At 41.5% G+C, this 27,256-nt stretch overlaps 1 protein-coding gene across 1 annotated transcript in view; it reads left to right on the forward strand.

Moving 5' to 3' along the window:
- Positions 1–1,988: 1,988 nt before the first annotated feature.
- RNF150 (ring finger protein 150) overlaps positions 1,989–27,256 on the forward strand; it is a 126,699-nt gene continuing 101,431 nt past the window's right edge. The window contains exon 1 of the mRNA XM_005022419.6: positions 1,989–2,826. Within this exon, the coding sequence (XP_005022476.2) occupies positions 2,361–2,826 (466 nt within the window). The 5' untranslated portion in view covers positions 1,989–2,360. The remainder of the gene's footprint in view (positions 2,827–27,256) is intronic.

A 27,256-nucleotide genomic window follows, 5' to 3' on the forward strand; every position in this document is an offset into this window, starting at 1 on the left:
ATTCCTTCCCACTCTGTGTGCAGGATAACACACACACACCAGTTCTGCTCCCAAGAGGGTGGTGGTTTCATTCATATTTTTGTATTGAGTTATACTTCAACTAAGCTCATCTTACCTGCTTCTTCATGTGTTACATATGTAATAAGAATGTCATGTGTTGTTACATGACACACCTTTAAAAAATCTGTTATGACCATGGCTGTGTAACTTTACTAACCACACAGCTATTTCCTCTCAAAAATATAAATCATGTTTTCTTAAAACAAACAAATACACACAGTCTGGCATCTACACAACTGATTTTTTTTATCTTCTTTTCCTTGGGATTTGTTAACACTGGACTGACCAGCCTGTAACTAAGTGGCCACCATAATTTGGTTTTCTGGATCTTTTCAGGAAACTAAGCAGTCAATCTTTCAAGATTTTCCTGTTATGACAAGATTTACTTCAAGTAGTGTCGGAGAGCTGGGTATTTTCTCCACCCCCTGCCCACTCTTTTGGGATTCATGTGTACCGTTTTTCTGGGTTGGCTGGTTTTTGTATGTTCTTAGGAGTTGCTTCTTAATCTCTATTTTATGAGTCAATGATCTGAGAAATACATTCTCCTTTTCTTTCCAGATATAAAACTGAAATATTTATTACCCATTTATACCTCTTCTGCCTTCTCTTCTAACAGCACTTCTTACTCTTCCAAATACACAAATGCTTTATTGCCCCTAGCCCTGCCAGACATGGATTTTTCCCTGCTGGATTTTGCTGCCTTTATGAAATCTCAACACTTCTTAATTAATGTTGATTGCCCTCTACTTTGCTTTCTCAACATTAGTTTTACATGGTAAGTTTTTCATCTTAATTGCTGACTTCACTTCTCCAGGAATGGGCTTTCAAGCAAAATTGTCCTCTTGATTCTTGGTAGATTTGCAGCTTTTTGGTAACCCATTATACTTCCGTATACATTTCTCTATTTTATTCCCATATTTGTAACTCTTCCTCAGAAAATCACTTTTTTTTTTTTTTTAAACTTTGGGGAAATAACCTATTCAAAGCACTGTGTGTGTAAAATGTGGTTAAGTCTGTCGACCGAAGCCAGCTTAGATCAACGGCAGCTATGAACATGAACTGGAAACGGGAAAATATTGCCACTAGCGAGATACTTATGCATCTCATCTCAGCCAAAGAGTTTGCCATTTCTAGCACCACATTTTAAAAACAAGGTAGCTAAAATAGGTGATATGTGTTAATCTTGTGAGATGTCCTTCTGTTACTGAAGGTAGTTACGGAAAAGCAGAACTTTTGCTGCTCACTTGCACTAAGATGGACAGAGTCAGTTGCTATCTGACCTTGTTTTATATCGATATGAAGGGCATTTAAGTCTTGGCCAAAAGTCTTTTTTGGGTGTTTTAAGTGTTAAAATCCACAAATCTGGGCTTTCTCTGAGCTAGGATTAAGCTTATTCTCTTCTGCCCGTGTCTGTTGAGTGTTTCCAGATTGCTGCTTTGTCATTTTTGGAAGCTTTTGCATTAGACGTTGTGCTCATGCTGGTAGCTCACCTGATTTTGGTAAACGTGCTTGTCCGTGATGTTCACAGTAAGTTAGTCTGTCTGAATTTTATAACCTGTATGCGTGCATTTAAATCTATGTAACTTTGGAAGAGACACCAGTGACTATCCCTCTCTGGGGGAAAAACCTGGTGGGTTTTGCTGCTGTACATGACAAGGTTCGTGTTTGCAGGAGCAACAGCAGTGCCCTCAGGACGTTTCTGTCTTTAGATCTGTCTTTAGGATCTGTCTTCAGGAGGAACCGGGCTGGGGGCGCCCCGCCCGCCGCCGCCTCAGGGCCCCGCGCTCCCCCTCAGCCCCGTCCCCAGCGGCCGCGCTGCGCGGGGCCCCCGCCAGGTGCCGCTGCCGGGCCGCTCCCCGGCCCCCGGCGCCCCGTTCCCCGGGGGGGCCGGGCCCGGCGCCGGCTGGAAGCCCTCCTCCCCTCCTCCCCTCCTCCCCTCCCTCCTTCCCTCCGCTCCCCACCGCCGCCACAGCCCCGCTCCTGCCCGCAGCGGGGAGGGGACGGAGGGGAAGGAGAGCGGGGGCGGCCCTTGGAAATCAAACGGCCCCGCTATGAATTAGGCAGCGGGCTGCGAGAGGGGAGGGAGGGAGGGAGGGAAGGAGGGGGCCCCCCGCCCTCCCCCGCACGGCGCCCGGCGGGAGCAGCGCCGCCCCGCTCGGGGCACACACACACCATACACACACCATACACACACTCACACCGTACACACACACCACAGACACCGCACACACACCGGGAGCAGGCGGCGGGGGCGGGCCGGCCGGCTGCCGGGGGGGGCGGGCGGGTGGGGGGGCCGGCAGATGAAGATGGCAATGTCTGTGATCCAAGCGTGCCGCAGCCTGGCTCTCTCAACATGGCTGCTGTCCTTTTGTTTCGTGCATCTGCTGTGCCTGGACTTCACCGTGGCCGAGAAGGAGGAGTGGTACACGGCCTTCGTCAACATCACCTACGCCGACCCGGCGGGCGGCAGCGCCGAGCTCCGCAGCGAGAAGAGCGAGTGCGGGCGCTACGGCGACCAGTCGCCCAAGCAGGACGCCCGCGGGCAGGTGGCCCTCTCCGCATCGCCCGCAGACCGCTACGCCTGCGACCCCGGCACCCGCTTCAACGCCCCGGCGCCGGGCAAGAGCTGGGTGGCCCTCATCCCGCGGGGCAACTGCACCTACAGGGACAAGATCCGCCACGCCGCCGCCCAGAACGCCTCGGCCGTCGTCATCTACAACGTGGGCTCCAGCAACGCCAACGAGACCATCACCATGCCCTACGCAGGTGAGGCTTCGCCCCGGTCGCAGGGAAGGTGGCCTCGCACCTCCCGGATGGTGGCACGCTGGGCTGCAGGCCTTGCCGGGCAGTGGGTGCCCATGGTGAGCGATGGGCGTGCTGCCGGCACAGCTCCAGGGGAGAAAAGTTTGGGAGATGCAAAGTTTGGGTTGACTGGAGGGATGGATGGGACCCCGAGCCCGCCACGGGGCTCCCGTGTTTTGTTGGGTCCTCCGGCAGGTGCCCTGTGGGAGTGGGACCTCCTCAAGAGGAGAGCGGTGGTGTTTGTGGTGTGTTTGTATCAGGAGGTGCAATAAAGTAAGGGCACAGTGTCCACTGTCTCACCTGTGACAGCATAAAAGCCATGGGATCAGGCAGGAAAGCAAAGTATTCAAGTATTTGATTTGGTGACAACGTGGGATGTTTTGTCCAGGATTCAGGGGGCTTCACTCGCTGGGTGAGCCCTCTGGTGGGGTGCTCGCAGTGCCAGCACACCGGTACTTGGGTCCCAAAGTGTGCTCCTCAACTAACGCAGCAGAAATCCAGTTGTCGGAAACAACACGAACCTCTGGTTTTGCCCACAAACAAACCCACTGTTTTTGTAACAGCATTGGAGCTGAAATAGCATAGATTTAAAAACAGATCACCAGATTTATATTTAGGGACGGTGTTTAGTGCCAGGGGTCACTGCTCTTTTATACCAGCAGCCTGTTCTGTGAGGACTGAAATGCCACCTATTGTGAAATTTCAGTTTGGTTTGCATCCAATAACTAATCATGCCCAGCTGCTTCATGCCAGTTGAATCTTAGCAGAGTTGGGGGTAAATTGAAACACAGAAAGGCTGCAAAACAGGCTCTTATTCTAATGACATTTGAAAGTCTGTTAGCAAAGTAGCTAGCACAGATGTGCTGAAAAACAATTTGTTGCCTGACTAACGCTACAATACTGCTGATGCAAAAGCAGTGCTTTTCCTTTTGGAAGGAACCCCTTGCGTGCCGCCTTCTGAAGAGATTAACTGTTTATTTGGGCACGTTCTTTTTTCTTTGATCGGATCGGTGGAAGATTTTCTTTATCATTTTCCATTGGCTTTGTAAGACAAGGAACTCCTAACCTCTTGAGCTTCTTAGAACTGTGCTTTATAACCTGCATGTGGTTTAGTAGCTGTTCAGATAATAGTTCTTGCTACTTTAAGTATGACAGATTATTTACTAAGCAGTATAACATAGTAGGAACTTGGCATACTTTCGCACCCTTAAAGTAAAGCTCGGGCTGTTTCAAAACTTCAGATGCGTCGCTTGTGCTTGTCCAGTAAATTTCTCTAAAACTGCCAACATGTTGGATCAATTAATGGTTTGCCTGTTTTTAAAGTATGCACTAAGCTGTTTTCCCACACAAATGGTGTTTTATTAAGGAACAGTGGGAGTAAAAAATGTCTAACCTTTTAAATGTTAGAGCTTTTGTTTATTTTAAAATCTAAAATGAAGTAAGCAAGGAATCTTTCTTAGTGAAAGTGGCCTCAGCTTTCTAAAATCCAACCGCTGTATAACTTATCTCGGGGGCAGCTTCTTTTATATCATATGACTGCTCACAGCTTATTCTGAGAATCCTTTCTCAGTACCGAATTGATACCCAGCAGTGTGATTGATTGTACAGTTGCTGAGGCTGAAATGAACAGAAACTTGCAGAAAATAATCTGGACTTGTTGAACACTATCAGACTGAAGGGCTTTGCTGACTGATTGTAGGAGTTTGTCTTCATTTTAAGGATTTTTGTTCTGCAAACTTGGAAAAACAGTTGGTGGTCTTGTGTCAGTGAAAACCTGCCCTCTGCATACAGTCAAAATTGAGGGGAATTTTAGAGCTTAAGTTTGCTGGAACAGAAGGAAAAATAAGTATTCTTGAACAAATATTGGACAAACATACAGAGATTCAGAGCTGGATTTACCTTTACTCTTCTTTTTGTACCACCATTGTGCTGGGGCAAATTTAACATACAAGCTGTGTAAAACTGTCTTTCTGACTTGCAGCCTTTGACGTTTGCTCAGACCCAGTCTAAATGATAGCACAGGATTCAAGGAAAGAATGAATCAGGTTTCTGGTTTCTGAGTTCAGCAGCATCTGTGGTGCTCTGCCCACGCCAAATCCTGGAGTGGGAAGAAGAAAATTCCATCCTGGAAAATACTTGTAGGGGGAGGGGGGGGTGAAATATGACCTAAAAAGCGATTTAAAAGTTGAAAGAAATGTGTTACTCTTTTTTTTTTTTTCCTCCCACAGATTTTTTTATTGAGGCTTCAAGTAAGCTTTAATAAACTCCTTGTTATATAGAAAATGCTATGTCCTGTTGTGTAACAATGTGGCTCCCATTCTCATGAAGAACTGCTGGTCTTCCAGAGACAGATGTCTCTTTTCCTCATGTACATCTTTCTCTTTTATGTGTTCTGCCTTCTTTCTTTTACTGTCATTTTATCTCCTTGTGTTTCTCTTTCTGTTTCTCTCTCCCCACGCTTATTTCTTCATATCTACTCCTATGCTTCATTCCCCCTTTTGAGCACGTTCACCTATTATTTCGTAAGCTATTGCCCTTGCTGCCTTTTCCCCAAAGCTCTATTTCTCCTGCCAAAGATTTTTACTTAACAGCTGTATCTTCAATTATATTTCCTGTTTTCAGTTACAATGAATCTTTGCTAAAATGCACCTTCTGATCTTAAAATCTGCAGGAATCTGCAGCAAGATACTTTTCTTCAATTTGAAGGACTGTAGGTGGTTGTCCTTTTGCCCCTTAAGCCCCCCACCCCCTCAAATGGAAACCAAGGTGGTATTATACACAAGTCCGTCGTGCAAAATCTTTAGCTACAACTTCCCAGGATTAATTTATAGTGCACCAGATGGAACAAACCAAGTGCTCAATCTGAAACAGTTCATTCACCGTGCTGAAAGCCTTTGCTCTCTTGGAGTCTCTTAGATCGCTGCTTGCACATCCAGATGAAGAGCTGTAATGTCTGTGTTCACAGGGAATGCAGAGCTCTCTGGTTTTCATGCTCGGACACACTTAGGTTCTGCATCATAAGATTACAGCCTTTGCGAATCTTTATTTTTACAGGCTTGAAGTATGGTGTAGGAGCTTTGGGTTCAACTGTGTTTGCTTTTTGACTAAGTAGGTTTTAACCAGAGGAGGAACGAAAACATCTAGGATTTCTCTTTCAGATCCTTTTTTGTTTCTCCTGCATCAATTTTTCTAATAATAAAGAAGAGATGTTCTTTTTATTCCAGGAAAATAATCCATAATGTCATTCAGGGCTCTGATTGGCATTTTTTCTTATTTGGAACAGATTAGCTGTCATTTAGGTTTGAAAAGGCTCTAGCAACTGTGTCTACAATTAATAACGTATTAATTGGAAGTGTTCTCGCTACCTGTCTTAGCAGATGCCCTCTGTGCTCTATGGAGACATGAATGGGGGGCAATTTGAGAAGATAGCTGAAGGTGGGAGACTCCCTCTCTCCAGCTGTCATTAGCTATGGAGGGAACCTAGGCTGACCACCTCTAATGTAGGTACCTAAGTCAGGTGCTTGGGTCTAGGGAGAGATGTTAGCTGTGCCTGGTACACAGTTCATATGTGGGTAAAAGTCAGATCCGCATTAATCGATACCACGTGTAACATTCAGTTTGAGTTCTGGAGTGCATCAGAGTATCTCACAAACTGGATATGATTAGTATATGAAGTAAATTGCATCTTAAGGACTTTGGACCACAGTCAGATGCGAGTCAGGCAGTTGTGCGTTCTCTGTGTTCCGCTCTTGCAGTGCGTGCCATCATAAATTCGCAGTCGCATGCTGCATGTATGGCAGGCTGTTCTCAATGAGAGGCAGATGCCTTGCTGTTTTTTTGTGACGGCTCATACATACTGTCAGCAACTGTCAGATGCAGCTCTGAGACATGAATCTCGTGTGTGGTCTAAGATGGCTCTGACTTCTTCCCTTCCTCCTTGGCCCTGAAGTGCAGCATGTGTGCACCAGATTGCATGAGGGGAGCATGGCCATCCCATTACAAAACCCAGCGTATCCTTCCACACATGGCCAGCCTTGATCCATGCCTGTTGAGTTCAATAACAGCCTCTTCCTTTGTACTCAGACTTTTGTTCCCTGATCAATGACTAGTCTTGCTTTTTACATATTTGGGGATTTGGTGTTAGTAGTTTGGGCTTTGGGCTCCTCTGTAGCTGTACAACTTGTACTCATGTGCAAATTAAACACTGAAGTTGAAGATTTTTCTCTTTACAGGCATAATCCAATCCTGTAGCTCCCTCATTTGTTCTTTTACTAAAACAATTGCTTTCTTAAACTTTTGTTGGATTCTAATGAGGAAAATGTGCTGATAGCATTCATACTGAATTTATTTATGGATCATTGTGAAGTAATCAAGGGTTGGAGATATTGGGCTTCCAGGGCCTGCCATAATCTTCTGTTCAGGCACCAGGATTCAATCCTAATAGAAACTAACTAAATCAGGGAGGGAGGTCGGTCTCAGAGATATACTGATGTATATTGATCAGGGCACAGTTGAGGTGTGCAGCCATCCCTAGGGACTTGGAGGATCTCCTGGATCCATCATGTAAGCCTGGCTTTTAGCAGGTTTTGTAAATCCACTTCTTGATAGTTATCAAAATTGGAGTTTTATAATGTTGGCTAGAGCCAGCAGCAGTGCTGACAAGCTGTCCCGCTGCGTTCACTAGTGAGTCACGCTTCTGCCTACTAGTTCTGCTCTGCTTTAGTGCTGGACCAGTGCTAAACTGGGAGGAGCTGTTGACTCCCTCAAGAGTAGAGAGGCCTTGCAGAGAGATCTTGACAGACAACAGGGTTTGGCAATCACCAGTAATATGAAGTTTAACAAGAGCAAGTGATGGATTCTGCACCAAAGACAAAGCAACCCTGGCTGTATGTACAGACTGGGGGATAAGAGGCCAGAGGGCAGCCCTACAGAAAGGGACCTGGGTGTTCTGGTTGATGACAAGTCAAATGCGAGCCAGCAGGGTGTCCTGGCAGCCAGAAGGGCCAACCATACCCTGGGTGCCGAGGGAAGGGATTGTCCTGCTCTGCTCTGTGCTGGTGCAGCCTCACCTCGAGTACCGTGTGCAGTTCTGGGTGCTACAGTATAAAAAGGACATAAAACTAGTAGAGAGTGTCAAAAGGAGTGCTACAAAGATGGTGAAGGCTCTAGAGGGGAAGATGTATGAGGAGTGGCTAAAGTCACTTTGATTGTTCAGCCCAGAGAAGAGGAAACACCTTATCGCAGCCTACAGTTTCCTCAAAAGGGGGAGAAGAGGGGCAGGCGCCAATATCTGCTCTCTCGTGACCAGCATTAGGACCCAAGGGAACAGCATGGAGCTGGGATAGGGGAGGGTCAGGCTGGGTGTTAAGAAAAGATTCTGCATCCAGAGAGTGGTCAGGCACTGGGACAGGCTCCCCAGGGCAGTGGTCATGGCACCAAGCCTGACGGAGTTCAAGAAGCATTTGGACAATGCTCTCAGACATAGGGTCAGATTTTTGGGTGGTTCTGCGTGGAGCTGGGAGGTGATCCTTGTGGGTCCCTTCTAACTTGGGATGTTGCATGGTTCTATGGATTTCTCTATTGCAGATGTCTTCAGATATGCCAAGTTGTTGGGGGCTTTGTGATGTTGGGTGACTAGTTTAGCTTTAGATGAGTTTGAAAGAATGAATGTGGGGAGACCAGGCAGGGACTACAGGAACAAAATACTCTGTGGGGCAGCTGTTTCAGTTTTGGGGCACTGATTTTGGTCACTGGATGATACACCTTTTGCCTTGTTGCATCTTGCATCTTCTTTCAACCTTATGGCTGGCTTATCCATGTGTGTCTCCTTCAGAGCCAGTTGCAGTCAGTGGGAACACAGCAAATCCACTGAGCTTTGGGTCAAGTTGTAAGATACAGCCTTCCCTCCAAACCATTGAAGTATTGGTTCTTTGAAAACGTGTTGATCCTCCAAGGGTACTGATTGCAAAAACAGTTAGATTTCTGTGTGCCATTTGATTACCTGCAGCGTTTGTTCACAATGATTTTCATATAAGAGTTGTTTTCAGCTCTCTGCAGTGAAGTGACATGGCAAGAAGAAAAATTTCCGTAGAAAAGGATCTATATCAGCATTGATTCTAACTGCTGCCTGTTAATCTGGAGCATCTCCTTCTGGTATATTGTCCTCAGGAGAACGGTTTGCCCTTGGTGAAGTGATGTTTTGTCTCTGTTTGCTAGGTATTTGGGCTTTAAAATGGCATTTGTTAACTTGGGTTATTAGGGTACTGTGGCAGTCAGTGGCTGGTGTGTTAACTCTGTTGTAGCTCGCTGATTCATGCAGATACATTTCCGTGCTGTCATGCTCCATGATAGTCACAGAGCACACGACCACTTGCAGCAAAAGGGGAGAGAAACCTGCAGTTAGTTCAGCGGTGTCTTTTCCTGGTTAGAGAAGGGAACGCTTTCTACTTTTCTCATGTAAGCAGAGGACTGAAAGAACCCACTATTATGCCAGATTTATTTGATGGAACTCATCGCGCGTTGTCATGTGAGATGACTGAGTTTCGAGTAACCTCTGCCTCCTAGCACCACAAGCTGGGCTGATGAAGAGTCAGATCTTTATGAAGGGGTAGTCCAATGACATCTCCACTTCCCAATAACTTCTGCATAGCTGGCCTGCACAGAAACAGCATTCATTTCAAGACAAGCCTCACTTCTGCCCTTTCAGTTGCATTTGAGTACTAGTCACTTGATGACTTCTTTGATACAGAAGGGAGGAAACAATACAATCATTGACTCGTAGAAATTGGATATGGAAGAGACTGAGTAGTCCATGTAATCTGTCACCTTACTAATGCAGGACTGCTTTCTGCAGTATTGCCAGATACAGTGGTTTTGTGTGTTGTTTTTTTTTTTGCATAGCATCTTGCTAAAGGAGTCTTGGGATGTACCAAAACCAAACGCAGTCTCTGAGCAGCTGCATGGTGCTGAGGCAAGAGAAGTAATGTGTAGGAGGATATTAAATAACAATGCTGTATCTTGCAATAATATTTAAATCTCATTGCTGAGATGACTGTGGAAATTGAGGCATAACAACTATAACGTAAGGTTTAAGGCCAACCTTAACCATCATACCATACAATTTCAGGGAAGTACATGGCAATTGCACGAAGACAGACAAGGCACAGTGTTTTGGTTTCTCCGAGAAAGATACCTAGATGGACAGGGCTCGTCAGCCACTGCACAGTTTGACTGGGTCTTGAATGTGAATGAGCAGGGGTCAATGAGTTCTCTGGCTACCCTGCTTGTGCACAAGTGCTTTTAGATGTTGTGTCTCAAAAGGTAATTCTATTGAGAGCTAGGTTCTCGGTTTTCTGGAGGAGAAAACTCAAATCACTCAGATGAAATCTCAGCTTTTAAAATCTACTGTATTAAATCAACCAGCTTTATATCTTCCATCTGACTGACTGTCTATATTAGTGGTTCCCACGCATTATAAACCTACGTGTTGGCTAATGAAGTTGGTGTGAAATCAAGCCCATCAGCAATAGAATTACCATTCTTCAACACATTTTGTGGACCCATTAGAAATAAATCTCCAGCTGGGAGAGGGTGAAAATCACTGATTTAGGTGAACTTACCATCCTGATGGAAATAATACTTTTTAGTTCAGAAATGAGCATGTGGAAATATCTCTTCTTACAACAGGTCTAGTAGATGGAGAAAGGTTGTGAAGGTTGATTTTCCTATGAAACAGTAACACTGTGCAGCTGTGTTTTACAAGAGAGGCTTAACAAGGGCATTATTTATATTTTGGCTCCTCTTCAATAAACTCTGAGAGAAACCTTAGGAAACTGAACTGAGGAGAGCTGAAGGAGATGATGAAAAGATTAACCTGTTTGTTTTACTGCTATTTTACACGGAAATATGAAAGCTAGCATCTTTTATTCTTTGCTACTTACAGATAAAATAGCTTTTTCAAATAATCATTCATTTCTTTCCCTTCTCAAGAGTGACTAACAAATAACATCAATAAGTTGAAGTGCCCGTTCATTTATTTCTGACAGTATAATCATAGTGATATTCAATTATACTGCTAGACCTAAGGGTCTGTCAGAGTTTTGATCTCCAATTTGATGTTTAACTGTGTGTGTGTATCTAATATTCCCTGCTGTAAATTGGGAAGGTAGCCCATTTGTTTTAACCTGTAATTTATTTTCAATTGAAGACAAAACTGAAGGAAGAAATGTTTGTTTTTCTGGTTCCCAAAACACAGAAACGTAACTTCTGACCTGGTTTGAGTTTATCTTGTGTACTTCTTAAGCACGGATAGAAGCATTACATCTGCATAGGAACATAATTTCTCGAGGGATATGTGGAATAGATTGGTGAGTGGTCCCTTGTGCTATACACTTAACGAGACATAGCTTTTAAAAGTGAATTTATAATCCATAGTGTCTAGAAGCCTATATCATGAGAGAAGACCCCTGGTGCTGGGTAACGTGTCAGTTTGCAATCTGAGGTCACACAGCAGGTGAATTCAGAGTGAGGGAGAAGCCAAGAGGCAGCAGAGCTTAGCATAGCAGGCAGCGGTACTGGCGCTCCATAACAAAGCAGTTCTCTGTATCCTTTTCTACCAAGTAAGCTCCCTGCTCCTGACGTACTTGTCTACGAACCATCACCATTTGTCCCTGAACATTGGCTTAATGATATGGAATATTATTTTTTTTCTCATAATTTGTTTTATACCTTGGGCTTCCTGCCTTTTAATACGTTCTTTGGTTTGGCTCTTACTGTTTGCATCTCCTTGCAAGGCACTTCTTTTCTGCAAGTCATTGTAAGAATCTCTCTAGATGATGTATGAGGAGAATTATGCATCACATTAATCCGTAGCTTCCATTGTTGTAAATCACACATCATTAAACTGTGCTCTTGTGTTTACTGCTTGATCTTGCAATCCTAGTCAAAGTATTCATTTCTAGTGCAGTCGCTGCTACAGTGTGTTGAATGTGTCTGATGTTATACAGCAGCACTAAGACTGGACTCGAGCCTTGTAGATGAATTCATCTTCAGTTAACACTTCTCATCGTCACATTACTGTAAAATATATAGCTGTCAGTTTAACAAGTGTTGTGGGTTGCCTGGGTTCAGACCAAGTACAATAAGCTTTATGGTTTCATTCTTCTGCTTAAATTGGTTTGTTCACATAAGAAGCTTTTGCACCTAGTTTTTACTCTCATTTTAGCGAAATAATTCTATTTCCTCATGATCAAAGCCCAGGGTGTCTAACAAGCTTCACTGTAAAAGATTTCTTGGATTTTCCTGTTATACAAGAGTTTGATAACAATATCTGATAAAGATCTTCCTGGCTTTACATCCTGCAAAGCTGGCTAAAATGTTAGTGTTCCTTTTTCCTTTTCCATTTCAGTATTTTCTGTTAAAAGATGGAAATGCACTTCTGCTTCTCCTTCGGCCTCTCAGCAATCTCTGTGTTAGAGAACGTTAAATCTGTGGCCATGTCTCTGGGGCATGTCTGTTGGTACTGAAATAAATAAATAAATCTTTGAAACAGAACAGTCTGAGGCTGCAGTCTCATTCGTGAATTCAAGATTGCTGCTTATACTTGTACAGAATATGCTTTCCCCTCTTGTGAATTTTTAAGCTTTTATGATGTGTTTGCTGTCTCCTAGTTTTACCTGCCAGTATCATGATCCTTGTCTGAGGCAGCTTTTGCAAGATTGTGTAATCTTGGTGCCTGGTCTCCTATCGCTCTTTATATGTCCATGTGTTTAAAGCACCATCTGGTTGTCCCTGAAACCTGTACCTTTAATAAATACTATACCAAGACTCCTTATGCTGGAATTTGAGGAGCTGAGTGAAATCACTTATGTCTTGCTATGATACTGTCTTTGAAGTCCTTCTTTTGTCTTATTTTTCCTTCAATCCTCTTCATTTTCTACTTATTTTTCCTTTGTTAGTGCGTGTGTTTGTTTTTTTTTCTTTACTTTCCGTGGTTACAATAAGTCTTTCCCTTGGTCTTCGCATGTATTTCTTTAAACCTTTTTTCTTTTTTTTTTCTTCTTACCTTTTTTTTAAACTTTTTTGTTTTATTTGGTTTTACATCCCTCCCTTTTTTTTTTTCCCCAACCTTACCTTTTACCCCATTCTCCCAGGTTGACAAAAATACCCAAAGGCCATAAAGGAAAGCAGAGCAGGACTATGCACTTTCAATTGCTTTTGCTTTGCAGCTGGCTCTGGGTTTAAAGAGCATCTGCTGGCTGCTGCTCAGGGTTGGTCTGGAGGAGTGCGACACCAGTGGTCAGGAGGTGCGGCAGTGCTGCTTCAGAATGGAAGACTACCAGTAAGACACAACACATTTGCTATGCATAGAATGGCTTTGTGCTGAACACTCATAAGTCTTTTTCTTGAATTCTTAAAAGACTAAATTCTGCTCCTCTATGAACCGAGGAGGCATATCCTGTTCTTTCATGCTTTTATGGAAGAAGATGAAGTTTCTCCTGTTGGGTGCTAGGAAAACTAACTGGGACTTTTTCCGGCAGAATGTTTTTTCTTTAGTAGTGAAATGGACTTTCAATTTATTAAAAAAAAAAAAAAAAAACTTGCTTTGGAAAGATTTTGCTCTCCAGAAAAGATCTTACAGTTCTAAATTTGAAGAAAGATTTCATTTTAGTAAATACTTGGTGTCTAAGAAATTCAGGTTCGGATATGGTTTGGTTTTCCTTTCCTTTTTTTGATGATATGTTACATTTTTAATCAGCTTTTCTCAGAGCAGAGGTCATGTTGATGGGAAAATAGCCATCCAAGTAGCTTGTCACCTCTGTAAGATCTTCAGAGGTGAGATATTCTTCCACTCAGAGGGCATGTAACTTATTTGACCAGTCAGCGTATCTTCATCCCCTTTTCAGCTCTGCACAGATTCACATTTCTCACTGGTACTGCCCCCATCTTTGACATGTTCTTGTTTGCTGCCTCGTTGCTGTTTGTCCCTGCTGCCTTGACAGGTGCTGTGAATGTTTCCTGAGATGATGAGGATCTTGGTTGCCTTGTGCTTGTATATCTTCTAGTTGCCATTCTCAGTTTTGCTCGTTGCCTGGTGTTTGAGGATTGCGTATTGTATTGATCATAGACTACTGCCCAGCTGGATCCATAAGTGAGTTGGGGAAAGCTACCAAAGAGCTTGACAGTAGGGGAAAGTAATAAGCTACACCTAAGGCAGGCAGGATCTGCTAGTGCATGCTGATTCTTCAGGGAACTCATCTTTCCTTTCCACTCAGGGCCTGCTAACCCCTGCTTAAGAAACCACATGAGAATTTTTGTTGTTGTTGTTGTTTTTTCTTTTCTTTTTTTCTTTTTCTCTTGAGATGTTCTCTTGTCTTTATCTACCTAAGTCCCAGACAGCCTTTGTGGTCGGTTGGTTGTTTGTTTTTTTTTTCAGTCTTACTCTACTAACCAGAACCTACTGAAATGGAAATTATGAGGGAGGGCCATGACCTATTCTTAAGAGAAAAATGGGACTGTATAATTATTTTTTCTGAATTTATAATTTCTAATGGTTGGTAGTTCAAGAAAATTTTTGGTAAGGGAATTGATATTATCTGGTCTCTAAATATGCATGACCTTTCAGTTCTTTTTATAATTAAGGGACATGAAACCCTTAATTAAGGGTTTCATTCCCATTAGCTGATTTATATAGCCTTCTTTCTGCTATTAGACTTACAAAAACTAATGAAGCAAGCGCTGAATTTTTAGTATAGATTTTTGATTATCTTGTACATTTGACACAAATTTGTTCTTAGTCCTGAAGCAATGAAGTGCTGGATCAGCACAATGATGTTGGTCCTTTCTGGACAATTTACTTGATGTCAGTAGTCCAGAAATATTTTTCATCAATCCCAAGATAACTGCTAATTCTGTCAGAAAGCTGTTGGCTTTGGCATTGCCTAGCCAGATCTATATTTGGATTAGCCTGCAGAACATGGATACTGTGCATATGTAAAACAACAGACACTTTAGTAGTAATGTTAGCAGGGCAGAAAGTGTAACTGTGTCTCACCCCATACATAGATCAATATGACAACTTCTAAAACCTCTTATTCACAAATGAGACATACTTAAAAATCACTTCTCACTTTGCTAAGATGGTGATTTTGCTGTCATAAAACTCACTGGTAGCTATTTTAAAATTTAGCAAAGACATTATTTTTGATACCTACATTACATTAAGGTAATTTGGAGAAGACTTCATGTCCCAATTGAGGACAAGGTTTACATAAATGCTTATCACTAAGCTTGCATTTAGTTCTTGCAAAGAACAAGCCAGAAGTTGAGCACCTTGACTAAGTGTGGCTGAAAGTGGTTTTATGGGAAAATGTCACCTGTGAAATTGGCAGAAGTGTCTGATGTAGCCCAGAGGTTTGTTACTAAGAGCAATACTGGGGTAATCTTGTGGTTCTTAATGCCTCCTGTAACACTGCATTGTGAATAGTCAACGGCCTTACAACAGAATGTTTTTTTTAATAATATGTACATGTGAAATATGTATGAATCAGGTGTTTTATAAACACCTAATAAAACGGATGTTTTAATTATTTCTCATTTCTCCACGTTGATTAGCTTCTGCTTTCTGGGTTATCACATGTCTGCATCACCCTGAGAAGCAGAGGTGCCTCTCAGCTTCCAGTGGCATTCTTTCCCTTCCGACTGGGGAAGAGTTGGCCACCCAAACTCTTCAGAACCTGGTTGCTGTCTCTTCTTAACTCCGTTTTTATTTGATGTCTGTTACCAGTGCATGCAGAGGAACAATCTTAGTTGTGAGAAGTGTAGACAGCTTCTTAGTTATTTGCAGATTGCTTAGAGATTTACATTAACCAATCAATTCTACTGGCTAGTTGAACTAGAGAGAGAAGCTTGTGTAATTTAGGATAGCCACACGTATTTCTTGCTAGTCAGGGAGTTGCCTAATTTGCAACTACATACATATCTGAGGCCTATCGGATACACTGCAGCTCCATACCCTATGCCTATTCCAGTTTGGGAATAATTATTGCAATGTTTTACAGATTTGGTTCCAGTAGATAAAGTTCTTCATCCTCCCTTGTGGGCTTATCAGTCTGTCAGCTTCATTTTGTTTTGAGAAACTCAGGAGAGCTTTCTTACTGTTCCCAATGGTACATGTCAATTTTGAACAGCACTCACAGCCACTTGCACGATTGTTTAGGATATGGTGAGAGGATGGGAAACTGTAACTGCTGAGGAAGAAAGTGTAAAATTAACAGATATTCCTAACAAGTTAACTGCCATTTTTAGTTACAGAGATCTGTCCTGAAATAATACAGTCTTAAAAAATTAATAATTCTTAATAACCTTTAAATAAGTAAGGGTGTTCCAAGACAACTGTGCTACCAGCAGTTTAAGGCTTGCTGGGCCCAACAAATATTCACATATAGTATACATGTATTAATGAATACCAGAGGTGACTCAGTAGTGTGTTCAGTGCTTTGCAAATCTGTATTCATCAGCACAAACCTCAAACACGCTCAGTTACCTCAATGTGAATGGACATTGGTAGCAGTGGGGCTGGTTGTGTCTGTCTGTGTGTGCTATGCTTTTCACTGGCCTGGGCCTTAGTTTAACTTCTCATGCTTCTCCTTGTCTAAAACAGCAGAATTGTAATCCACCCAGCAGAGACTTATTGCAGGCTTGATTGATTTTAAAATAAGGCTGACGTTGATGCTATTATCCAACAGTCATCTCCACCTACTGGCACAGGCAAACTTTTGGGATCTGAGAATGCGTTAGGTTTTTAGTCAAGTACACAATATTCAGACAGCTGAAAAAAATCATTTTTGTTTTCCATCTTTAATAATGATAATGACCCTATTATTAAAAGGAATAATATACACAGCATTTAAGCACATGCAGGCTCTCACAGTAAAGAGATCGTGCCTTTTTCTTGTGGAAAGATGTTATACTGTGCAGACTTGGTGTCATTGAAACTGTAATAATGTATGAAGTTTATAACTACTCTAACTACTTTGAAGAAGCACACTGCTTGGCTGGAAAAGTTACAGGAAGTTCACAGGAAAAAAAATCTCCAACATCAATATGATGGTTTCTATAATTCTTAGTTGGGGTTTTGGGATTAGATTGGGCTTCAAACTGAATTTTTACAAGCCATATTTTGTGTATGCAGACTGCTTTTAGGCCAGCTCAGATGTGGATTTCCAAACTTTTAGGTTAGCTACTATCCCTTTAAAAGTCTCCCAAGTCCCCATTCCATTTTATTACTTTCTTGAAATGTTATGAAGAGAAAGCCAATAGCCACCCTGTAAAATTCCAACCCCCAAATATTTCCTTTAGAAAAAGCATTGTAAGTTAGCTGATCGCCAGCAGTGCACTTACCTATGCCATTAATTTGTAACTTCTGCTTCTGAAATCCTAACCCTGCTGAAGTCAGTGCCAAAACTTCTGAAGGATTTCATTTCTAAGTAGTTAAAGCAAGAAAATAAATATCTGAACTCATGATGTATCTTCTGCTGCCTCCATAGTGTTTAACACATTGTTGTCAAGTGCAGCAAAACGCCTTTCATCATGACTCAACTGAAATAACACCAGTCTTGCAGCAGCTGCCTAGGTTAGGAAGAAATGCTCTGCATTTCATATGATCTGCACACATCAGTCGGATTCCAGTAGCCCAGCAAACAATACTGGGGCTTCATTAAGGTCATCTTGTAATTGAGTAAGATTGCAGGCCAACCTGAGAGTGTCTTGAAGCTGGAAGTATTACTTTCCATGCTTCGGCTCATTTAGTAAAAGGTCCCCCTATCCTTGAGTGATTGTGTAAATTGCCGAGCCATTGTTACTTTTATGGCATAGGCAGAAGTTTAATTTTCTTGACTTCTGAAGTGCTGGAGAATATCTTACATATATTACTGACAGTGAACTTCAAAACTAATTTTTTTGAAACCTACAGACAGCTAACATTTAGTTCTTGCAAGTCTTAGGGCTTTTCCATGAAATGGAAGGAATCAAGGGAGGGTGTGTGTGTGTCTGTGTGCTAGAGCTGTGCTGCTGGAAGAGGCTAAAAAGCTTGGTTTGCAATCCTGGTAGCAGGATTCAGATGGCTGCTAGCTGATCTCCAAGAGAAGGGATCAGCCGAGCTCCCGACTGCTGCAAGAGATGTTACTGCTTGCCGAAAGTCATAGTTCAAATACAAGCTTCTGAATCTCAAGCAGGTACTGGCTGGATGCACTGCAAAAAGACCTGTCCTATGCCAGGAGGGCGAGAGCAGTATCGTTTTCACACCTTTCTTCACTAACTGGTATGCTAAGAAGGAATGGGAATGGTGACAGCTTTGTCACGGGAGGAATGCTTCAGTGATTGTTAGGTTGTTAGGAGAAGGCTCAAAATTAGTATTTGCAGTCTCCAGGGAAGGAATAGAATCCGCATTTTATGCCACCCATCTGTATGCTGAATAAATGTGGACTGTTGCCACAGAAATACAGAAACAAATCTATCCACATTAAGCCGAGCAAAGTAAGCAATTCCTTACTTGTTTCCAATCTGACCACGTTAAGATGGCATTTAGTGCAGGCCGAGTTTGTTCCAAACAGAAGATTGGAGTAGTTGTAAGATCTCAGAATATGTGGCTTGTTGGTTGGTGACTTTTTCCTTTTTTTATTTATTTTCCTGGAAATAATGTTCAGCTGCGGATGCCACAATGCAGGAAATACTGCATGGCACTTTCAGTGCCTTTCTTCTAACATGCATCTTGTGTTTCGAGTGATGCTGATCTGTTTTGAGAGCTTGCGGGATTTTCAAAACCACTGCTATGTTAATCTCATTTGGCTCCTATAACATGCTTCAGATCACTCTCTGTTTTCAGGGTCTGATGACAAAATATTGAATGGTGTGATTTGTACTGTAAATGGTTTATTTTCAGTGTTCACTATAGCTTCGTTTTGGAAGCCTGTGGTTATTTAACCCCTTTGCAAGTCTTCAGCATGCCTTATGGTGAATCTGCTAATAGAGATGTTTGCTAATGCGAAAAGCTCTCTCTTTCAGTTAATGTAGGCTTTGCTGTATCCTAAACATGCTTTGCCTTTTGATCTCTTTGATACAAATTAATTGTAGGTGGCTAAATGCAGGCAGAGATATCAAATGCACAGCTATGCCTAAGAGAAATGTAACTATTACATAAAATTATTAGAAATCAAAGGAGAGATCCTGATAGGTGATTCAGCATGGAAATAACAGGGTAGCTGGAGTTCATGATTTAAGCTGGTAGCTCTGATCTGCTGATACTCAGGCACTGAGTCATCCAAGGCACGAAAGCTAAATGAAGAGAGAGACAGCATAAGCTGTGGTGCAAGAACCAGGGTAAAGGGAATTACCCTCCTTTTGTGTCCTCTCACGTATGGGAAGAATTGGTCTCTGATGCAGTCTGAGCACAGAAATATATGGGCAGCAGCGATATTACGGGCGGAAGGAAATTGCCAATAGCTACCACTAGGATTTGTCCCTGGGAGGCTAGATGTGCTTTTTTATTTGTTTATTTGGGGGGTGGAGAGGAAGGTTTTTTTCTTAAAGGGAAGCAATTAGGCATATCATATCATGTAGATGTCTGAAACAATATGGCACTGCATCTGAGTTACGTATTCAGAGAATAACTAGGAATTGTGTTAACAGCTTAATATAAGCCTTGGACTCACCTGCATAACTTAATTACATCTCCTTCACATCTTCAGCTGTGTCTCTGTAATACAGTTTGATAAATTTGCTGCAAGATTTGGTTTCGGATCACCTTAGATTTGAAGTCTTTCATACCAAATTCTTGTTTCAAGTCATGTAAAGAGTTGTGAAATTCCCATTTGATCTAAAATTCTAATTGGAAATTTCTGGCCCTGGTACATCCTCAGATAATCAGTTTTTGGTAGAGGAATACAGCACTTACCCTATCTGTCATAGATAGATACAGCATGGAAAACCCTTATGATCAGCAGGTACTATAAAGAGACTTGCCCTGGCATTCAAATATTGAAAATAAGAGATCTAATTAGCAACGTACTGTGATATCAGCATTATGTTAAGTGCAGTTGTTTTCATCCTCCTCAGAGCCTGCCTAAATCTCAAAGAGAAATGGTGGAGATGGTGTAATGAACCATGTAACACCATTGGTCACAGCTGTACGAAATGTAACATGGGCAAAAATGGACTGTTCTGTGAAGCCTGCAAACGGTGAGAGGGAACTGCCAAATGGTTTGTTTTAGAAATATGAGCACCTGCAGCATGCTCCGAAGAGATCATTTCAGTAGAGCATCAGGAATTTGCCTGACAAGTATGTGCTAAGAGGAATTTATTTGTGGCTGAATGGTATTGCCGTGTTCCTATAAAAGGAACAGTACAGGGGAAGAACTCTGCCTGCTTAAAACAGGTTTTGACTTATTTAAGCATACGACTTCCATTTAGGCATCTAAATACCGTTTCTGGGAGTCAGTAGCATGAAACCTTTGTCCGTAGATGCGGGTGAGAGTATAAATCTAGGTGTTCTTATTCACACACCCACTTATATTCATAAATAGTAGCTTCTTCCAGGGAGATTGACTACAATAGATAACATGCATCTGATCTTGAACACACAGATGAGTCAAGGTTTGTGGACATATGATGTAGTTATTTTGCCAATGGGTGATCAGCGTAGACAGAAACAGCCCTATTGCATGTCCATACAGGATGGTGGTAGTACTCCTGCTGGTTGCTTTGGGATTCATTTCAGCTGCAGTTGTATAGAACATGAGAAAAAATGGAAAAAGAAAAAAAAATTGTTTTAATTTTCTAAAACTGCTTTCTCAAAGCTGCCTTTCTGTGCTCTTTTCTGGGTTTGGGGGCAGGGAGGGGAGAGAGAAGAAGAAAAACTGTCTAAATTATCTCTGGTCCTTAACCTTGCAGGTCTTAGAATTTAAATAAAACGTGTTATACAGTCAACTTACAATGCTGTCCAGACCTGCAGCTTGTATATACAGAGGTGTCACAGAATGGGGATGGGAATTTGCCTTCTATTAGCATTTCAGAGTACTAGAAGCAAGAGACTCCATCTGGAGATGAGTTTCTCATAATTTCTGGGTACAAAAATGAAATAAATGTTGCTACCGTATTGTTCCAACTGCTTGATTAGAAATGAGTCAGAGTGGTCTCTGTGTTCTTCTCCATCTGGATATATATATTCCATCACAAAGCTCAGATAGAAAATTTAAGAATTCTGTTAAAGTGCTTAGCTTCTCAACTCAAAAGACACGGTTGTTTGTAGGAAATCTACTGTAGAGATTGGTTTTACAGTCTTAGGCCCTCATGCTGAAAATGCTCATGCAGGCAAGTACCTCATGCATGTAATGAACTTGCTTGATCTATTTATACCTTTACTCCGTGGATGTTTGTACCCAGATGGTGCTCCTTAAATTTCAGTGGGCTGTGTGTATGAGCAGCAGTTCACACTGCAGATCACAATGTAGGACAAGAAAGCAGGTAGCAAACAAATACACTTAATTAAATAGGTGTGACAATTAGTTAATGCAGTACTTATGACTTTTTTTTTTTTTTTTTACTGGTGTCTCTCTGCAAGAAAGATCTGTAGCTGATATAACTTGAAAAATAATATATAATTACACTTTTTAAAAAATTGTATATCTTTCTTTACAAGGATAAATAAATAGCCTCCATTTTTAATAATGGCGAAACTGACCCAAAGGGTGGAGTGGCCAAATTATGTGGTGGATCAGGAGCAGAATCCAACTTTCCAGACTCCCCTTCTCTTGGTAGCAATAGATCATTCTCGTCCCTGCAGCACCTTGTTTCTCCAGGCCTTTTCTTTGCCAGTTTTGGTTCGCTTTGCTTACACTTTCCATATGCTTAAACTCACACCAGGGTTGATTTGGATTTCTTTTACAGGCAAGATTCTCTGAAATTTTCCTTGGTGTGTAACTGGAGTCCATTTGTATTCATTTCTTCCATGAGCTATTCTTGTGATTCTATTTAAAACGTGTGTGTATATATATATATATATATATATATATATAAAATTTTAATGTATATTCTGTAATTCTACTAAGGATTATTTTCAAGCTACTACCTTATAGTTCTATAAGTCTCCTAAAAATCTCACTGTAGCTGTGAAAGGGAAGCATAAGCCAGGCAAATAATGCTTACATTAAGCTATAGTTGGACCAAATGCATTTCCTCGTGCATCTCTACTCCAATTGAAGTAATAGATTTCATGTTAAACGTAAAATTTGACTAATACACTTTTCTTAGATGCTTTTAGCTAATGAGTGGCATTTCATCTGCTGATATCCTGATACTTGCAAAGGGTATCTGGTACATATGAACACACCTAGGGGGGCTAATTTTAAAACTTACATAGGCAGATACTATGAATGTGTGTAAGGATGTCCGCAGCTGTCTTCGGAGGGTTACAAATGAAAACCCCCTTTGAGTCCAGGCTATAAATGTTTTGGGTTTTTGCTTTTTATTTATTTATTTTTTCCTCCTGTGCAGCAAGCGGTAGGAGGCTGGCTTCCCTTGTGCAGTTTGTCACTTTCAAAAATGTTTGAAAATGTAAATGTAATGATTTATTTGGGCACAGTGATTTTCATTTATTTTCTATTACTTTTAACAGGACAAATTACTAGATTAGGATTACATCAAAGGAACTGTAAGATTTATTAGCATTACAAATCTGCTTCTTGATCAGAAGTATTCAGCACATCAATTCAGCATATCACATTTATGGTGATGAGGTGAATATATTTCTGTAGCGTGAATGAACATCTCAGGTTTTAATGCAGCATCTTGTGCACTGCTAAGAACTTGATTCAGTTTAAGTAGCCAGATGAGGTGCCAGTTGTAAGGTAATAGTAATTTACTAATAGTAACTCGCTAGCTGTAACTCAGGAGTTGTTAAAAGCTATCAGGAACCAGAGGAGAATGGAATAATTCCTCTTGAGGCACAACACTCACAGCAGTGGCTTTGTCTTCACTGTCTTTACATTTGTCATATAACCTTTATTTTAGAAAATGTTTTTCCACTGTTCTGAGGAGACAGTTGAAATGGAAAATATCCTTTGAAAAAAATGTGCAAGATCGTTTTAATGGATTTTTTAATTTTTCCAAGACATTCATACAGATTATGGGCTTTAAGAATGTTAGAAGTTTTACACCAGTCTACTCAGCCTTTCTTGCTCTTCTGTCCATGGCACTGTCTGCTTTATTGTGTTTATGAACACTTCAGATAGGCAGATCTGCAGATTGTCTGTGGAAGGACTGAGACAACAGGAGAATTAATTACTCAATGTAATTAAATTTCTTCAGAAGCATAGATGCCTTAGCAGTCTCTCCCCATCCTCTCTTACTCACTTCCTTGCTTGTCTTTCTCCAAGCTATATATTTCTCTCTCACATATTGCAGTTTTATGCCCTTTCAGCTGTTCCAAAATGAGCATGGCTTAAAACAAAAAATAAAAATTGTTTTTAGGTCACATCAGACTTGCAGCCCGTTAGTACTGTGTTGGCCCCACTGAACAATAGGTGAGTGGTATCGCTGCAGCAGAAACAAACAGCTGCTGCTGAGGAGGGCCAGGAACTTCAAAAAATGGCTTTGTTCCCAAAACAAATGCATAGTGGAACTGCATATGGATTACATCTTGAGTTGAGCATCAAGTGCAGCTGTGTTTATTACACTGCCTACAAAATAGAGCAGTAATGTGCAGGCAAAGCTCAAAAGCCCCTTAGCGGCTTCCTAATCTGAGGTCAGTTGAGAAAGGATTCCCCTGTTTCTGGTTTCAACTTCCAGCTTAGAGGAAGGCCCCTGCATAAATCTGCTGTATATTCAGATGTCATTGGAAGTGCTTTGGGCTACAGAAAAACAGCTGATAGCTTTGTTAGAGGAACAGGGGAGGGGAATTTGTGTAAATAACATACGCATTACGTGTGGGTGTAGGACTGTGTCCATTTAGGGTATATGCCCCAGCTTCCCAATGTCAGGCAGCTGGCATAGTCCTTCCCTACTGTATATACACCCTTAGGCTGTTCATGCTGTTTGTGTCTGACGGCACTTCTATCACACCAGCTGCAGCTTCCCTCTCCCCAGATCTTGGCACGCCCTGCAGTTTGGCTAGCTTGATGATATTCCCTATGCCAGCAGAGCTGTCTCTTCCTCTAGAACATTTATCATACCCTTGATGACCTCCTGTCCCGTTACCAGTTCATCCTTGCTTTCAGTCTCCTTTTCTGACTGTGATTTTGTCGTGTGCCACACTGTTGCTGGGCATGAATTTGCTTTTTCTTAGCTGTGTGCATGCCTGATCATGCTTAATCGATGTTTTTCCTAAGGGTGGTTTCTAATCTTCTTAAACAGTTTTAGTAGCTGCAGCTTGTTGAAACAGCTATGATGTTCTGCCATACAGTAGACCTATATGTAAACTGTCTACCTTTCTATCCAAAACATTGGGGGATGGAGATCTATTTTCAAAGAAAGGTAGCTTAGTCCAGGGAAGGGCAGTTATGCTGGAAAATGTATGAATGCATCCAAGGTAAATCTGTCTGTCTCCTTTTGCTGGTGGCAGTGTTAGTTCCAGATATTGTGTATAAATGACGTGTTCATGCTCATGCTTCATGTGACATGGCTGCGTGTCAGGTTATCTCCTATCCATACCGCAGTCAGATGTGGAGGAGCTGTGAATGAGCTGTATAGTAAGCACAACTCTTCCAAAGTAAGCTTTTCCCATCAAAGTAAGAAGTGTCGTATCTTGCCCTGTATGCATCTTCCTTCTGTCCTTTATGACTTCAGTGAAAAATCAGGATCAGTTGTCTTCAGTGTTTCTTTTGTGTATGTAAGAACTTGCTTCCCCAATGAAGCTTCAGGGAACCATTCTGTTTTTTTTGTTCAAATCCCCTATAGTCACTAGCCTTTGTTTATAGATCATCAGATGCTCTTCAGACCTACCAGAAGTTTGCTTAGATAGCAGAAAGTGAACTTTGCGAATCAAGTCACGATCTTGAAAAGCTGCCTGAAAGTCTGAGTCCAGGTCAGTCGTGACCTGGTATTGATGGCTGGCTGTATTGCACAGACCTGAACTGGCATAGGTATAGTGCAGGCTTACTTTAAAATCAACGTAGACCTTATTTTACGGGGGTATGTCTGATCAGCCTCAAACACGAGTAGCCAGCTGCACACCTCTTGCTGATGGCAGTGAATTATCTGATTACATTTTTGTCCATATTGCACTGGCTTGGTAGTACACAGCTTCTCTCCTTTTTTCACATCTCTATTTATGAGTTTACTTGTAAATTTACAGAACTAATATTAAATGTTCACAAATGAAAAATAAATCTTGTTCTAAAGCAACATCCAATTTTGAATAAGACAGTGAATAAATCTGTCTTTAAGATTCTGGACACACTTAGAATGCATTTTAAATTATTAAAATCTTTTTTAGGCTGTATCTTTACTGCTGTGATGTCTCCCTGTCACAGATGTGCTATTGATTCATTAATGTGATTTTCTCTGTAATTTTGTTAGCAAGCTTGGTGAAAATTTGTGGTGATTGAAAAGAGAAGATAAAAAGTGAAGGTTTTCACTAACCACAACCAAGAGTGGGCAATATTTTGTCTCAGCAAATGAAAAGTATTTTATTTTATTTTATTCTGCAGAGGGGATATGTAATATACTAAAAATGCAGCTTAATATGCTTCCACATCTCTTTTGAAGAGACATCAAGCAAAGCAGAAGATCTGTACAGCATCAATGTACTTGGCCTCGGTATTGTGTAAACGTGGATTATTATTTTTTGGCTCTTTTGGTCTCCCACAGAGTCCAGGACATACTTTAGATTTAAAATATGTGCTTGTGCTGCACTTGAGATGGGCTCTTTGTTTATTAGGGAAAAGGAACCTAGGTATTTTTTCATTTACCAAAAGGTCTCTGGTAGACAGCAGAGAACAGCAGCTGCCTTCATTAAATATTGTTTTTAATATATCAAATGCTGCAGATTAGGTACAGATTAGGAGAAAAATACTTCACCTTTTAGGTCAGTGAGGATAGATGAAGGGTTAAAAAGCTGGTACTAAACTCTTATGTAAGTATAGGCTTATTGTGAGGCTTTCTATCACCAGATAGAAATCAGTGCTACTAAAAAATACACCAACTATCACAAAATCTTGTTATGAAGCATATAACCAGCCTGCAATAATTATATCTTAATGTAAGAAGAATGCACTCTCCTTTTCTTCTCGATCCAAAACCAAAACTAGATACCACATTAAAAGACAAGAGGTGAGTGTAATTAAAATTTAGTGTGATCTTACCCCCCTTCTGCTTCCAGTATTAGTTTTCTCAGTGCCATATGCACCAAAGGCATTACGTACAGTGCTAGTAGTGCTGATAACTGCTGGCAGGAGAGCAGTTTATGACCTCAGGCATTTGTTTATTTTGTGTGATGAAACATAATCAGTAACACAGCTGAGTGTCCAATGCATACCTCACCTCAGGCTACCTATGGAGCAGCAAACTTTGGGCACCTCAGCTGTCCTGTCTGAAGTCAGAGGAGCCAACTTGTTTCTAAGGTTGGGCATGTAGTCAAGTGCCCTGTTGTACCAGGGTCTACGACAAGGAGCCTTCTGAAAGAAGCTGATAACAAATTTCCAGGTTTCCTTCTTTGTCTCCAAATTGCATGTGCTGTGCCATCGTTTCACACAGTTTCATTGACTCATCAGAGGCTGGTTGCCAACACTGTGCTTCATCTGTTACTGCCAGGAGAAGGATCTTGTGAAAAGGCAGGCGTGTATGCTACGGGGCTATTCAGAGCTCCAAACAGGAGGAGTGCTGAGGAGGAGGAAATAGAAACAGAAATGACAAAAAGCTACAGATGTTTGGAGAACCAGAAGACTAATGCAGGATGCCAGGAAAGACCAGATAATAGCCAAAGTAAGTAGAAGAGAAATACGTGGGGGTGTGCAGTTGTAGAAAATCCTTAAGAAGGAAAAAGAAGGTTTGAAATATTAGTCAAGATAAGAATTTTCACCAGGCCTTGAGTAGGTTATGGCGTTTCCTAAGGTCATTTCTGTTCCTCCAATGTTTGGTGATTTGATTATATTTGATAAGGTGATTTTTACTTCCTGTTTATACTCATTTTCCCAGCTAAATGCTCATAAGCTAGCAGAAGTGTCACAGGTTTATAGCCTTATATGCGATTATCTTACTGTAATATTTGGTAGCATTCAGTAGAAAAGAAAAGCTGGTAGTCCAGCATATTTGAAACACAAAAAGTATTTAAAATGTTTGTTTATCAATATTCTGAAAAGAAGCATCTGTTCTTCCCTTGAGGAATGAAGTCCCCCTCTGCACT

The sequence above is a fragment of the Anas platyrhynchos genome, chromosome 4 (assembly GCF_047663525.1).
Source record: "Anas platyrhynchos isolate ZD024472 breed Pekin duck chromosome 4, IASCAAS_PekinDuck_T2T, whole genome shotgun sequence".
In the NCBI taxonomy this organism is placed as follows: domain Eukaryota; kingdom Metazoa; phylum Chordata; class Aves; order Anseriformes; family Anatidae; genus Anas; species Anas platyrhynchos.